We start from the raw sequence: 12518 nt of genomic DNA, 5'->3' as shown, positions 1-12518 counted from the left end.
AGCCATAACACGTAGAATGATTAATTTCCACGTCAGCAAATTTTAGTCTAAATTGACTAAAGTGACATGGGGCTTTCGTGTCACTTCAGGTAGGACTTTTCATTTTTGTTTTCATGGAAGGATCAATTAAAAAAAAAAAAACATGTACTTTAAAGGCCCAAATGCCTAACAAAATATTTCAACGACCTCATTAAAACAATTTGGGAATCTGGAGAGATTGTTTGTCCCTTTCCTCCTTTTATATATATATATATATATGCTTAGAAAAGTTTATTGCTGATTTTTCATCACGCGAATCTAGATGAAGATATTGACACACGATTTCTTTTAGGGTACAAATCACACTTATTCGTCCTTTTTATATGGCCCATTCTTTTCCTATAAAAAATTACTGTGTGCTAAGTTGCCACTTATTCGTCCTTATTCGTCCTTCTTTATATGGCCCATTCTTTTCCCATAAAAAATTACTGTGCGCTAAGTTGCCATTAAGTTTATAACATACCAGATGCTCGAAATTCATTTTTTTTTTTTGTAAAAGGTAAGAAATCCGAAATTCATTTTCTTCTCTACTTTTACGACAAATTCTAAACATCTACACGAGTTTGATCCTAGCATATTTTCCAACATCTTTCCCAAAAAGAAAAATCCCATCTTTTTTTCATAAGCCTAACTCAAGTCGCCCTCCATCATTTTCATGATTAGTTTTTTTTTTTTTTCATTTGGTTTGTCATGATGTAGCCACACCCTATCTACCAAACCAGTGACCAAATTGACCACTCTCACTGACCTTAGTGTGCTGGTTTAACTGTAAACTATAAACTACTCTTGTAAGGAAACTGACCGGTTACGGTTCACGGGCAACCCCAAAGTCCAAAGCATAAAGGACATTCTCTCTCTCACCCACTCACTCACTCACTCACTCTCTCTCTCCCTCTCAAAGATCGAGATGGAATGTGCGTGACATTGTCGTGAGCATCGATCAGTACCACTTCCCAGCGAGGCGGGCGCAACACGGGTGGGCGGGCGGCGATGTCGTCGAGGCACCAAATTCACCTCCTCCTTCTCCTCCGCTCCTCACTCTCCTGCTGTCTCTCTCCACTTCGTCCGCTCGGCGCGGTGAGCTCTCTCGCTTTTGCAAATTCTTTCCAGGGTCTCTCTGGTTCGAGGGTGATTGAGGAGGTTTCGAGAGCGAGGGTGAGGACTGGGATGGGAGCTCAATTGTAGTGGGAGCCTGTGCTTAGCTTGAGTGCTGCCTTGGGTTTTGTCTTTTTGTTTGGTTTTTTTTTTTTTTTTTTTGGGCTATTTGTGATGTTTAGGAGCTTAACCCGGGATGATTTGTTCGGTTTTGAATTCTGGGTAGTTGTCGGTTTCGCTCGAGGATTCGCATCGGTTTAGTTTGAATGGTCGCGGGCAGTTCGGTTGTGGTGATTTGGCTGCCTTAGCTGAGCTGAAGAATGAGAGGAGTTGCAGTTGGATGTGCGAGGTTGCTGAGAGTGGAAACGCACACGGGAACTCCGGAAAGTCGATTGTCTGTTTTGTGTTTTGATAGTGACATGCCTGCTTTCCTAATTTTAACTATTAGTGAGCAGCTGCAAGACACTGAGATTCCTAAAAGCTGAGATTAAGAGCTCCAGTGAAGCATTGGTTTGCTGCAAAATATCCTGTTAGGTGGTCATGTAAGGTGTGGTTGCAAAAGAAGATCCTATGTGTGGTTAACTAAAAGATGAAGGAGCAGTCAATATATCCAATTGGCTCATAACTTAATGCCTCAATATTTTTTGATCTAACCATGTATTATAGGGATAAATAAAAGTGATTTTATGAGTAGATAAATCCAAAAAATATTACAAAATAAAAACAAGCAGACAAAAGTAAAATGTCACGAGACTAGATGGTATCAGAGCAAGATGACCAAGACCAACTGTGGATGATGATGGGCTTGGACAGACATTCGCTCTTGAGTCCTTCCAACACTAGATATTTGATTTTCTCCTTTGTTCCCAAATTATCTTGATCTTGATTTCAAAGCAAACACCATGTTTGCCTTAGTTCACTCGAGGCAATGAAAAACTTAATGGCATCCTGATAAACTATGTAGCAACACCAAAAACAGTCACAGGAACATGCTGGTATTTAGATATTGGTTAGGAAAAGATGTTAACAACGATACAGTCACTGGAATGATAGAGCAGAGACGTGAGATGTTCACTTATTCCTTTTTATAATTAAGCATTTGTGCTCTGTAAGGGAAAACCATTTCTCTTACCCGTTTTCTCTGACTCTTTCCCATCCAACTGTTTGAATCAACATCTAAGCTGTATTCTTTTGCCGCAGCACCTTTTGCTATGCACATAAGCTGTGGAGCTCGTCAAAATGTCCATACTCTACCAACCAATACACTTTGGTACAAAGATTTTGCTTATACTGGAGGAATACCGTTTAATGCAACGCGTACAAGTATCATCAGCCCTCCGCTTAAGACAATTCGTTATTTTCCTCTCTCTGAAGGTCCTGAAAACTGCTACATATTTAATAGAGTGCCGAAGGGACGCTACTCTGTGAGGATTTTCTTTGGTTTGGTTGCACATCCCAACTTCGATGAAGAACCCCTATTTGACATTTCAATTGAAGGAACTTTGATTTCTTCTCTGAAACCTGGTTGGATCAGCCACGATGAGCAAGCATTTGCTGAAGGCATTGTGTTTCTTACAGATGGTTCTGCCTCTTTATGCTTCCATAGCACTGGTCATGGAGATCCTGCTATTCTCTCCATTGAAATTCTTCAAGTAGATGAGAATGCATATAAGTTTGGATCTGACCAGGGCCACGGAATAATCCTTAAAACATCCATAAGACTAACCTGTGGTACTGGGAAACCAAAATTTGATGAGGATTACAGAGGTGATCATTGGGGTGGGGACAGATTTTGGAAGCCAATTTCAACTTATAGCATAGGCTCTGACAAAGAGATATCTACTGAAAGCAGCATCAAACAGGCCTCCATTGCGCCAAACTTTTATCCAGAAGCACTTTATCAGTCAGCGCTTGTTGGAACTGAAAATCAACCAGAGTTGGAGTACATTATGGATGTGGATCCAAACAGGAACTATTCAGTCTGGTTACATTTTGCAGAGATTGATTCTAGCGTTAGAGGTGTAGGGCAGCGAGTGTTTGATATCCTGATAAATGGCGACTCTGTATTTGAAGATGTGGACATCATTAAAAGGAGCGGGGATCAATATGTTGCTCTGGTACTAAACACAACTGTGGCTGTGAATGGTAGGACCTTGACGGTAACCGTGCAACCTAAAAAGGGAAAAGCTATCATCAATGCTGTGGAGATCTTTGAAATTATCACAGCTGAGTCTAAAACTTTAGCAGATGAAGGTGCGCAAAGACTTTGCCAATGTAGATTACAGGCTTATAGATATTGCTACGTAGATATGTAGGTACATGTCTTTCTGGCCAATTTCATTTATGCAGGTTAATTGTTATGTTTCCCTGCAAGCCATGCAGTTAGTCATAGCTTAAAGTATCATATTTCAATATGATTATAGCAATATTAGTCTCTGAAGATAAAATGCATAGCGATTTGTTGCTTGTTTGGCAATCCAGTGCATTAGGCATCGAAACCATCTGCACAAAAGTCTGTCTCTACTTGTAGCAGGATTCATTTTATTTTGTTGGTCATACATATTATCAGAAAAGGAGATAATGGAGGAAAGAACGTAAGTCTTTTCATGTTGATTCGTGGCCTATGTGCAGGATTGATAGCATGAAATTTATTATGAAGCAAGGAGTTACAAGAACCACCTCTCAAACATGAATTTCTAATTATGGCCATCTCTCATTGTTTTATCTTGTTATCACCAAGAGAAACCTTAGCGCTTGATTGAATTATGCATTAATAAGGTCCAGTCAGTGCTATGCCTTATGTCCCTTAGCTCCACTTCAATCTGTACTTGTGCCCCTAAGGGGACTTTTTTCCTAAATTCCTGCTATGTCTCTGCTTTCAAAATCTGTACTGGGTGTCTGGCTACTATTTAAAGCAGTTGCTTCTTGTCTGAAGAAAAAACTGAAGGGTTCTTCTGGCTCTTAGATACAATTTGAATGAAATGAAATATCAGATGGTGGGGGGGGAGCTGAATGGGACGACTTGGGAAGGATGGGACAACTTAAAGAGGCCAACTTGAACGGGAAAAAAAGTACTTTCAAATGGAATAGGCCATTAATATAACATTGTTATATCTACCGCTGATAATGTTTCATATCCTTTTTACTAAGATAAAGAATGCTTGATGTAGTCAGTGGAATTTTTCTGTGGAAGTGCAACAATGTGAGCCCCAATCTTTTGAGAGATAGACTTACCTTTATTCTGAACAAGCTCTTCCCTGCCTGCACTTCCTTTTGACGAGGTTAAAGAAATGTAACTTGAGCCTCTGTTGTAATCTAAAATATGCATTTTCGTAGTAGTTGTTTGAACGACAGTTTAATATTTGTAGTGTACACTTTAAGAAAACAAAAACTATTGTCTATGTATAGTCAAGTTGGATGAATCCATATATCTTGACTTTGACTTATTCAACATAGTTTACAATGTTACTCTAATAAGTAGAGATGAAATTTGGCAAGAAGTTCCTTAACCAAAAAAAAAAAATTTGGCAAGAAGAACCTTACCAAAAAAAAAATTGGCAAGAAGAGCTTCGGATGATTTTCTTGGGAGCTTGGAATGAAATAATTTCAGAATAGTTTTTCCATGGACCAGGGAGTTATTGCATCCACAACCTGTCTCTAGTAATGGAATAGGAAATCAGGATGTGCCCTTTGTTAAATTGTTTTTTCAGCTTAAAGATTTTTCTTTTTAAGTTTGTTTAGCAATTTTTACAGCTTTAAAGTGCCAGTTAAAGAAAGCCACACATATGAAGAAATTCAAGCACGGTCGAATCAGGGGAAACATCAGATACTTGTATTGTGCTTTGTTTGAGCTGTTTTATTGTGTCACTCAAAAGTTTGAGCTAGCTTGTGGATGAATTCCAGTACAGAAACTTTAGAACTGGTTTCTTGATGAATTCTGATGGAATCTCAGTTTCGTAGTTTTCCAAGCTTTTAACTCTAGTTTTTGTCAATTAGATATTATGTTCAACTTGGAATATATTTTAGCTGATGCTAACTTAATCATCCTTCTGCATACTAGTTAGGGCTTTACGGACACTAAAGACTTCACTAGCACTCCCCCGTCGATTTGGGTGGAATGGTGACCCGTGTATCCCTCAACAACATCCATGGAGTGGAGCTGATTGCCAATTTAATCAGACGACAGGCAAATGGGTCATTGATGGACTGTAATGCTCTAATCATTTTTTCCCCTTTGCATGCGAAAATTACTCCTGCTGCAGCTGTACTTTAGTTTTTGCACAGTAATAATTGCATTTGATGTTCGAACAGTCTGACTTAGTTTCATAAAATGTCTATTAAAAAGCTTAGTGAGTCATGAATTTATTTAAATCTGTAAGTCGGAGAGGCTTTCGGTTAATACTCATAGTCCCTATGAATGGTGACAAGGACATCGTGTTCACAGTTATTCCCTTTGAACAGTAATGCTATATTTCAATTTATCTGAATCCCGTTAATGGATGTGCACAAAGAATCCATGTGGAATTCCAAACATTTTTAACTGATCAGCACTCAGATAGTGGCCTTGCTTTCATTTAAATGTGATGATGTGGCCATTGTCATGCCGGGGCTAAAAAAGCTTCAACCTTCAAATCTTATAACTTCTTGCTGACTGTTCAGCGAAGTCCACAAGTTTACTACAGGTTTCTTCGCTGCTGTCTGTGGATATGTTGCCTTCTTGTATCTTCCCTCTATCTTGGGATGAATCGTGTCCCCATCCTGGCTATAAATGTTCTCCTCAGTTCATACCTTCCCTTGCCAACCCTTTGATCTTCTCCAGGCCCCTCATTGTCCTCAGTCACTGTTACTGTAGCAAGAATTTTATGTCACTTTGGAAGTGGTGAACAGCTTCACTGTCTTGCCATTTCATATTCTGGCTGTTGACTATAGTAACTCAAAAAATGTGTTAGTGTAATCACATTCTCTTTATGATTCGCCTATCATATAGTGGGGTACTTTATCCCCTTCCATCTAATTGATTGCAAAATCATAGTCATTTCCATCTCCTTCAAAAACTGTCTTTGTAAATCCTGGACTAGGGTTTGCAGACAATCAAGTCATAAGCTTGACTTTGAGAAGGTTAATGGGACTCTCATGGGATCTAGCTCTCTGAAAATCGTCAGATACTTTATAAGCCAAAGTGCACAGCATTTAGGCTTTCTATAGGCGATGGAGAATGTTGAATTGGCATTTTCCTTGTTATGGTGAAAAGTGAGTATAAACTTCAACCTTTGAAAATGCTCATACATGCAATCCATCTGTTTTGAGGAAAAAAGGGACCACAAGTCAGTCTCCCTTCAGTTTACTATTTGATGGGCAGTGACACTCTGTGGGATACTAACGAAAAAAGATAAGTGAACGAGGGAGGATTTGGAGTATGATGAAGGATAATTTTTTAAGAGAATTGAGCCTTGTCCAACACATTATGCAAAAAAGAAAAAAAAATGGGATAAGTTCATCTATGCCAGAAGCATTTTAATTGTTTTTTCAGATATTTCAGAGGGCTTTCATGCTTCATTATGGTAAACTAATTTAAGGTTGGAAAACCCTATTTCTAGTTTCGTATTAATCAAATTTCAAGCAATTTGGAGTCTTCTAGGGGAAGTTCTGCCCCAATACCAACAGCTGGTCAGGAAATCCGAGAATGAGTCTTTTAGGATTTCTGTGTGTTTATTCAGTATTATGCATTGTATTCGTTTCTAGAGTCATTTGAGTCGGGTCATTAATCTTATTTGTATATTGTCTAGGGATTAGTGGTCTTTGCCTTGGTAAAATAAGGCTACTGTCTTGGAATTTGCCTATACTTGGAAGGTTGTTCCAAGCCGTGTCTATATAAACCCCTCTAAGGTCTTGATGAATTGTTGGAATCGAACTCTTGGATTAGAGTTTAACCTCTACTCTGCATCTCTCTGGTGAGCATCTAGTTTAGCTTATGGCCTGCCCCATATGGCATCCTTCAGTGCTGAGCATTTTCTCCTTGCACTAATGTTACATTCTAAATCTCCGACCCTTCCAGTATCAGAGTCACTTGGAAAGTTAGTGATTGTGGATATCAGCTCTAATTGTCTAATTATACACTTTCATGTAGTTAGATGATTTTTCTTCTACTGTACAGCAATGGCCATGAGATTAGTATAACCGTGATGCAATTGTTGATTCACCTCCTGCATTTTCAGTGGTCTTGACAACCAGGGTCTTAGGGGATTCTTGCCAAAAGAGATATCTAAACTGACTCATCTGCAAAGCATGTAAGTTTTGACAAACTGTCTTTAAGAGTTCCTTTTCAGCATATTCAGCAGCTAGATTGTGTTGTAAATAACTTAATTCTTTTCTTTTTGCGGTCATTTCTTTTTCTTTTCTTTCAATCAGAAACTTGAGCGGAAACAGCATTCGGGGGCATATACCATCCTCTCTAGGGACCATATCTGGCTTGCAAAGTCTGTAAGTAATAAGTGCTATCATGTTTGCCTTGTCTCTACTTCTGAATGTTCTTCTGAAGGACACAGACAATTCCAGAGTCCTTGTGTCCATTTCTTGTGCAACTAATTCTTCCCAAGCCATAGGCGCTTATCCTTATATTTGCTTTGCACCATTTTATTTATCCAAAATGAGAAAAAATGATACCTCTCGACCATTCAGTTGCTGTGCCACTTACAGATGTTAATTTTCAGGTTTACTACAATATCTGTGTCTCCTTAGATCTTTATGTATGCTCTTCTTTGGTGCTGCGATAAGTTTGCTTTGGTCCAAATTGGTCATTTTGCTTTTTAACCATGTGGGAAGATATAATGCTTATTTCTGCTAGTCAAGCTCATTACCCGCGATGCCAACCTTGTCCAGATAAGTTTTAAGAGACTGCAGATACAATTTTGAGTCTTTGAAAATGCTGAGAGCCCTAATTTCCTTCTTCTCTTTTATTTTATCTTTTCCTTGGGTATGTGTAGGGGTATTGGGGGCTTATCACATTGTAATACAACTTATATGCTGAGTCAAATATTTTTCAGACAAGGAAATTTGTTCTCCTTAAAATGAGCTCATTTGGTCCTTAACCACTTGATCAACGTCGAGAGTGTGACCAAGTGCGTCTAAGTGTTGTCAACCAAAGGAGCCACTGATATAATGTTTAGGACACCGCAATAAATAGATTAAGAAGGTGATGCTGCCTCGTCATGCTTTTTATCCTTGATGTTCTTGGGCCTCATGTAGCACTAACAAAATTTCTTATAGATTGATTGTGGATTTGGTGAATCCGTTAATTAATCAATTTGATAGAAAAAGAAGTTCAATCTGTCATCTTTTGATTGAAACTCCTCACAGTCGATGCTGAAATCACAGTTATTGAGTTTATTTGTTTAACTCTTGATGGAGAAACACCATCTTTGCTCCCGATCTATTGATTTGTAATCCATCCATGGTAGTGTATTATCCTAGTATGCTATAGTGTTTTATTGCAGTGATTCATATGCAAAACAGTAGTAATCACAGTTTGAAGACTCTTAGGAAGCCAAAGTTCCTGGAAAACTCTCAATATTTTATACTCAACAGCAATAGCAAGCCAAGCGCAGTGTACGAACAAATTTAACTAAGAATAGTTCAAAGTAATTCTTAAAAATACATTGTAATTGATATTATCTATTTGTGCATAATTGAACACTCTGTATGTGTGATTGCAAAGTCTCAAATAAAATGTTATTAGCCTTCTGAGGTTGAACAAATAGCAAAAATGCAGGTCCACTCAATTGATGTCACTTCAATAGCCCGAGATTTTTAAATGGCTATTTTGTGAAATGCATCAATGGACGTCCAACCGCCATTTCTTGATAGTGAAGTATATTGAGATTTAGTACATATGTTAAGGCCCAAAAAGAGGAAAGTCTAAATGATTGCCATGGGAGGACTGCTCTTCCAAAACAATACATTAGCTTGACCACTTTTTGCTAAACTCCCCGCTATTGAGTTTTCCAATATGACTATATTATTCAGAGGATATTGTCCACATTGCTAAAGACCCTGCCAGAATAGTTGGGAAATCAACATCCAACATCGTACTAAAATTTGAAAGAAAATATTTACAGGTCTTAGTTTGTTTATGCTCGTAGGTTTCTTTCCTTTCCTTTACATTTATCAGTTGTGTGAATAAAATATGAAAGAAGAAAAGACATTTATATGTTGTATAATCATGAGAGTGGCAAACACTGAGATTAATGTTTTTGTATATTCATGCTCCCACAACTGGAGACTATGATTTTCTGAAGTATGAAAGTATGTACTCGTGTTCTACTCTTTTGCCACATCCTCCACATGATTTGTGTTTCCATCTGGTTGCAGCTCGTCTTCCATGTCGTCTTGACCTCTATTTTCTTTCCGCCTCTCATCTTATGAGGTCTTGACTTCAGGAGTATTATCATGTTTCTATGTTAATGGTGGTACCCCTCCAAAGTGTTCTGCCTATAATCTTCTCATCCTCTCTATCCAAGAAAATAGTTAAAATATTCAAACTGTTGCATCTGTTGCCATGTCTAACTACTGGGTTTGTTAGTATGGCCTCTTCAATATATCCATTTGAAAGTTGATAATTTAAGCAGTAGAATGATTTATATTAGTTATTGAATGGTTTGGAAAAGCACGACAAACTCTTTTAGGCACACATGGCGTTACCAAGGAAGCTGAAATATGTGTTGGTGCCATCAAATTTACAATGAGATAATCAATTGCTAAGTTATGCACTGGAATTTGTCTTATGTAGTGGACTGTGTGACATCCATGCAATTCTTGTCTGGAAAGTTTACTGAGAAAGGGATGTAAAGAACAAAGGATCCTGTGACCTGATTAGTCTTTACAAATGATGACTTTGATGATGAGACACTTTAAAGTTCACAAATTGTAAAAGACATGCCTATGGAATTTTGTTCTATCCGGTAAAATGAAGGAACTAGTCAACAAAACACTCAAACTGGTCCTAATAGTAAAGATCCATGGTCTTGGACTATGAAGGCAGTAACACAATATGCAGAATAATGGATAACCGTTTTTTCACCCAAAATTGCTGGTGGATATATTTATTAAATTATTTCTCCTTGTTTGACAAGGTGTGGCTGTTTTGTATGAGTGATTTTCTCTGATGAATCACTTCAAAATTTGTGAATTTGACTTTTGGACTGTATTTCTAATCTATGGGCATATAGTCTCAAAGGTTCCTACTTCCCATTTCTTTTATGATGAGTGGTCTTTAGCCTTTTGTTTTAGGATCATAGTTATGTTTTGGGTGTAATGCTAAGAGATCCTGCTTCATTGCAGGGACCTCTCTTACAATTTTCTCAATGGATCAATTCCTGAGAGCCTGGGGCAGTTGACATCGTTAAGAAGACTGTAAGATCATTTAAACATTTGAACACTATGAATTCGAGGATACAACAAGACAAGGGTTTTAATTGACATCTGCATCTCACAGGAATCTCAATGGAAACAAATTATCTGGAACAGTCCCAGCAGCTTTAGGGGGGAGGCTTCTGCATAGGGCCAGTTTCAAGTATGTAATGAATGGCACTGCTCAGAGTTTGCAGGAGGTTTCAAATATCTCTTGCTTTTGTTAATCGCAATGTTATAACCTGTTTCGTGATGGATGCATGCAGCTTTACAGATAATGCTGGCCTTTGCGGTATACCTGGACTTCCTGCATGCGGGCCTCATCTTACAGCTGGTGGCAAGGTTGGAATTGCCGTGGGCGCCCTGCTGGCATTGTTTCTTCTTGTCATGTTGTTGATAATCTGTTGGAAAAGGCGGCAAAATATTATTCGTGCACAGCAGATTGCAGGTAACACCATTGCAAAGCCATATTAATCTAAGAACTGAACCCATTTCTATTCCAACTCAGCGTGTCATATGGCATAGTCTTTTCACATGGAAAGGAAATTTTGGGATGAAGAAGAAACTTTTTTAGTAGCTCCTCTTCATGATAGTGAGTTGAGTGGAAAACAGCAAAACATCACATTGACCTACCAATTTAGAAAGTTATCAACTCATAATTGCTAAATTTCTGTAATTTGCACAGCAAGAGAAGCTCCCTACGCGAAAGCAAGAACCCAGTTTACTCGCGACATCCAATTGTCCAGGCACAATAGCCTAGGCCAAGCCCGGCTTGCTGCTGAGAACGGGCCTAGCTTGCTCTCATGACACGACCAACATCTCTTATCAGGTTTTCCCCTTTCCCCTTTCCGGCTTCTTTCGAAATGCCTTACAAATGTCATAGAAAGATCGAATGTCTACGTCGCTGTTGATATCGTGTTGTAACGAACTGACTGTATATTATTACCGCTGTCTCTGTAACTTAACATACTTTCGAAAGCAGGGTTCCAAAGGTGTTCAGTAATTCAAGGGTTAAGTCATAAGGATTTGGCACAGTTCATTTAGGGTTTCCTTTAAGTTATTGCGTGTGACATGTATGCATGTAATACTAGAAACGAGATATAATTGAACTGCTTGCCAGACCTTGAAATCTAGCAGTACTTGCTGAAGGATTCTAGACCTGCATAGTCATGCTACTTTTAGTTATATTCTTGATTAGATACAGACCCGACGCCTAGATACAATTATTAGAAAAAAAAAAAAAATTTATTGTATCCAACATTTATGTCGTGATCCTCTAGCCAGAATATACCCAGATTAGTTCGGATTAGATTCCTCCTCGAGACCATCCTTGTCCGAAGGAGTGGAGAAGTCAAGGGAAGAGACCGGCGTCGACGGCGATCATCCGAATCTGAGGATAGTGACCATTACACCACGGTCGGTAGCCAGATTCGAGGACCATCGGCATGGTGGTGGTCTAGATGGTCACCACTCCGGTCAAAGGGTAGCAATCGCCATGTTGTGGTCGCCGTCTTGATCTCGCGATCGTGCTCTTCACAATCCTAAACATCTTTTTAGGGTTCTTCTAAAAAGGAGCTATCGAATGTTGCTTTCGAACCTTTTTCAATCGAGGCATGCTAAACACTTGATAGGATTGGTTACGTACTTTTCTCGAGTCATTTTCCAAGAAAAATATGACATTACAATAAATTTCGAGAATATTTCCTATCATATCCTCTCCTATATGCTCTACAAACACTGACAGGAATTTAAGAAGGATAGCTGAGGCTATGACAATCTCAACAGCTATATATCCACCAAAGATTGGTATTAATGGCGTCATAAACTTTCCTTTTATGTCGTGCTTTCAGCGCGCGTGAGCAATTCTCGGGGGGAAGGCTACTACCATGATTTTGGGGTTCGATTCTGTCGTGTTTTTTTTTTTTTTGGGATTTTATGGGTTTTTTTTTTCCTGCCATAACTGTAGCTTTTATTTCATT

The 12518-nt window shown here is 38.6% G+C and overlaps 1 protein-coding gene across 1 annotated transcript; it reads left to right on the top strand.

Annotated features, from left to right (window-relative positions):
* The first annotated feature begins 885 nt into the window (after positions 1 to 885).
* On the top strand, positions 886 to 11687 carry LOC104445250 (receptor-like protein 4). The gene is made up of 9 exons (XM_010059073.3): positions 886 to 1116; positions 2335 to 3387; positions 5195 to 5342; positions 7350 to 7421; positions 7543 to 7614; positions 10471 to 10542; positions 10625 to 10702; positions 10806 to 10987; positions 11225 to 11687. Exons 2-9 carry the CDS (start codon positions 2346 to 2348, stop codon positions 11344 to 11346), a joined length of 1788 nt encoding a protein of 595 aa, XP_010057375.2. The 5' UTR covers positions 886 to 1116; positions 2335 to 2345; the 3' UTR covers positions 11347 to 11687.
* The last annotated feature ends 831 nt before the right edge of the window (positions 11688 to 12518 follow it).

Source organism: Eucalyptus grandis, chromosome 5 (genome assembly GCF_016545825.1).
Source record: "Eucalyptus grandis isolate ANBG69807.140 chromosome 5, ASM1654582v1, whole genome shotgun sequence".
NCBI classification, from domain to species: Eukaryota; Viridiplantae; Streptophyta; class Magnoliopsida; order Myrtales; family Myrtaceae; genus Eucalyptus; species Eucalyptus grandis.
Note: the sequence above shows the minus strand (reverse complement) of the source record. Positions and strands in the feature narration are given on the sequence as shown.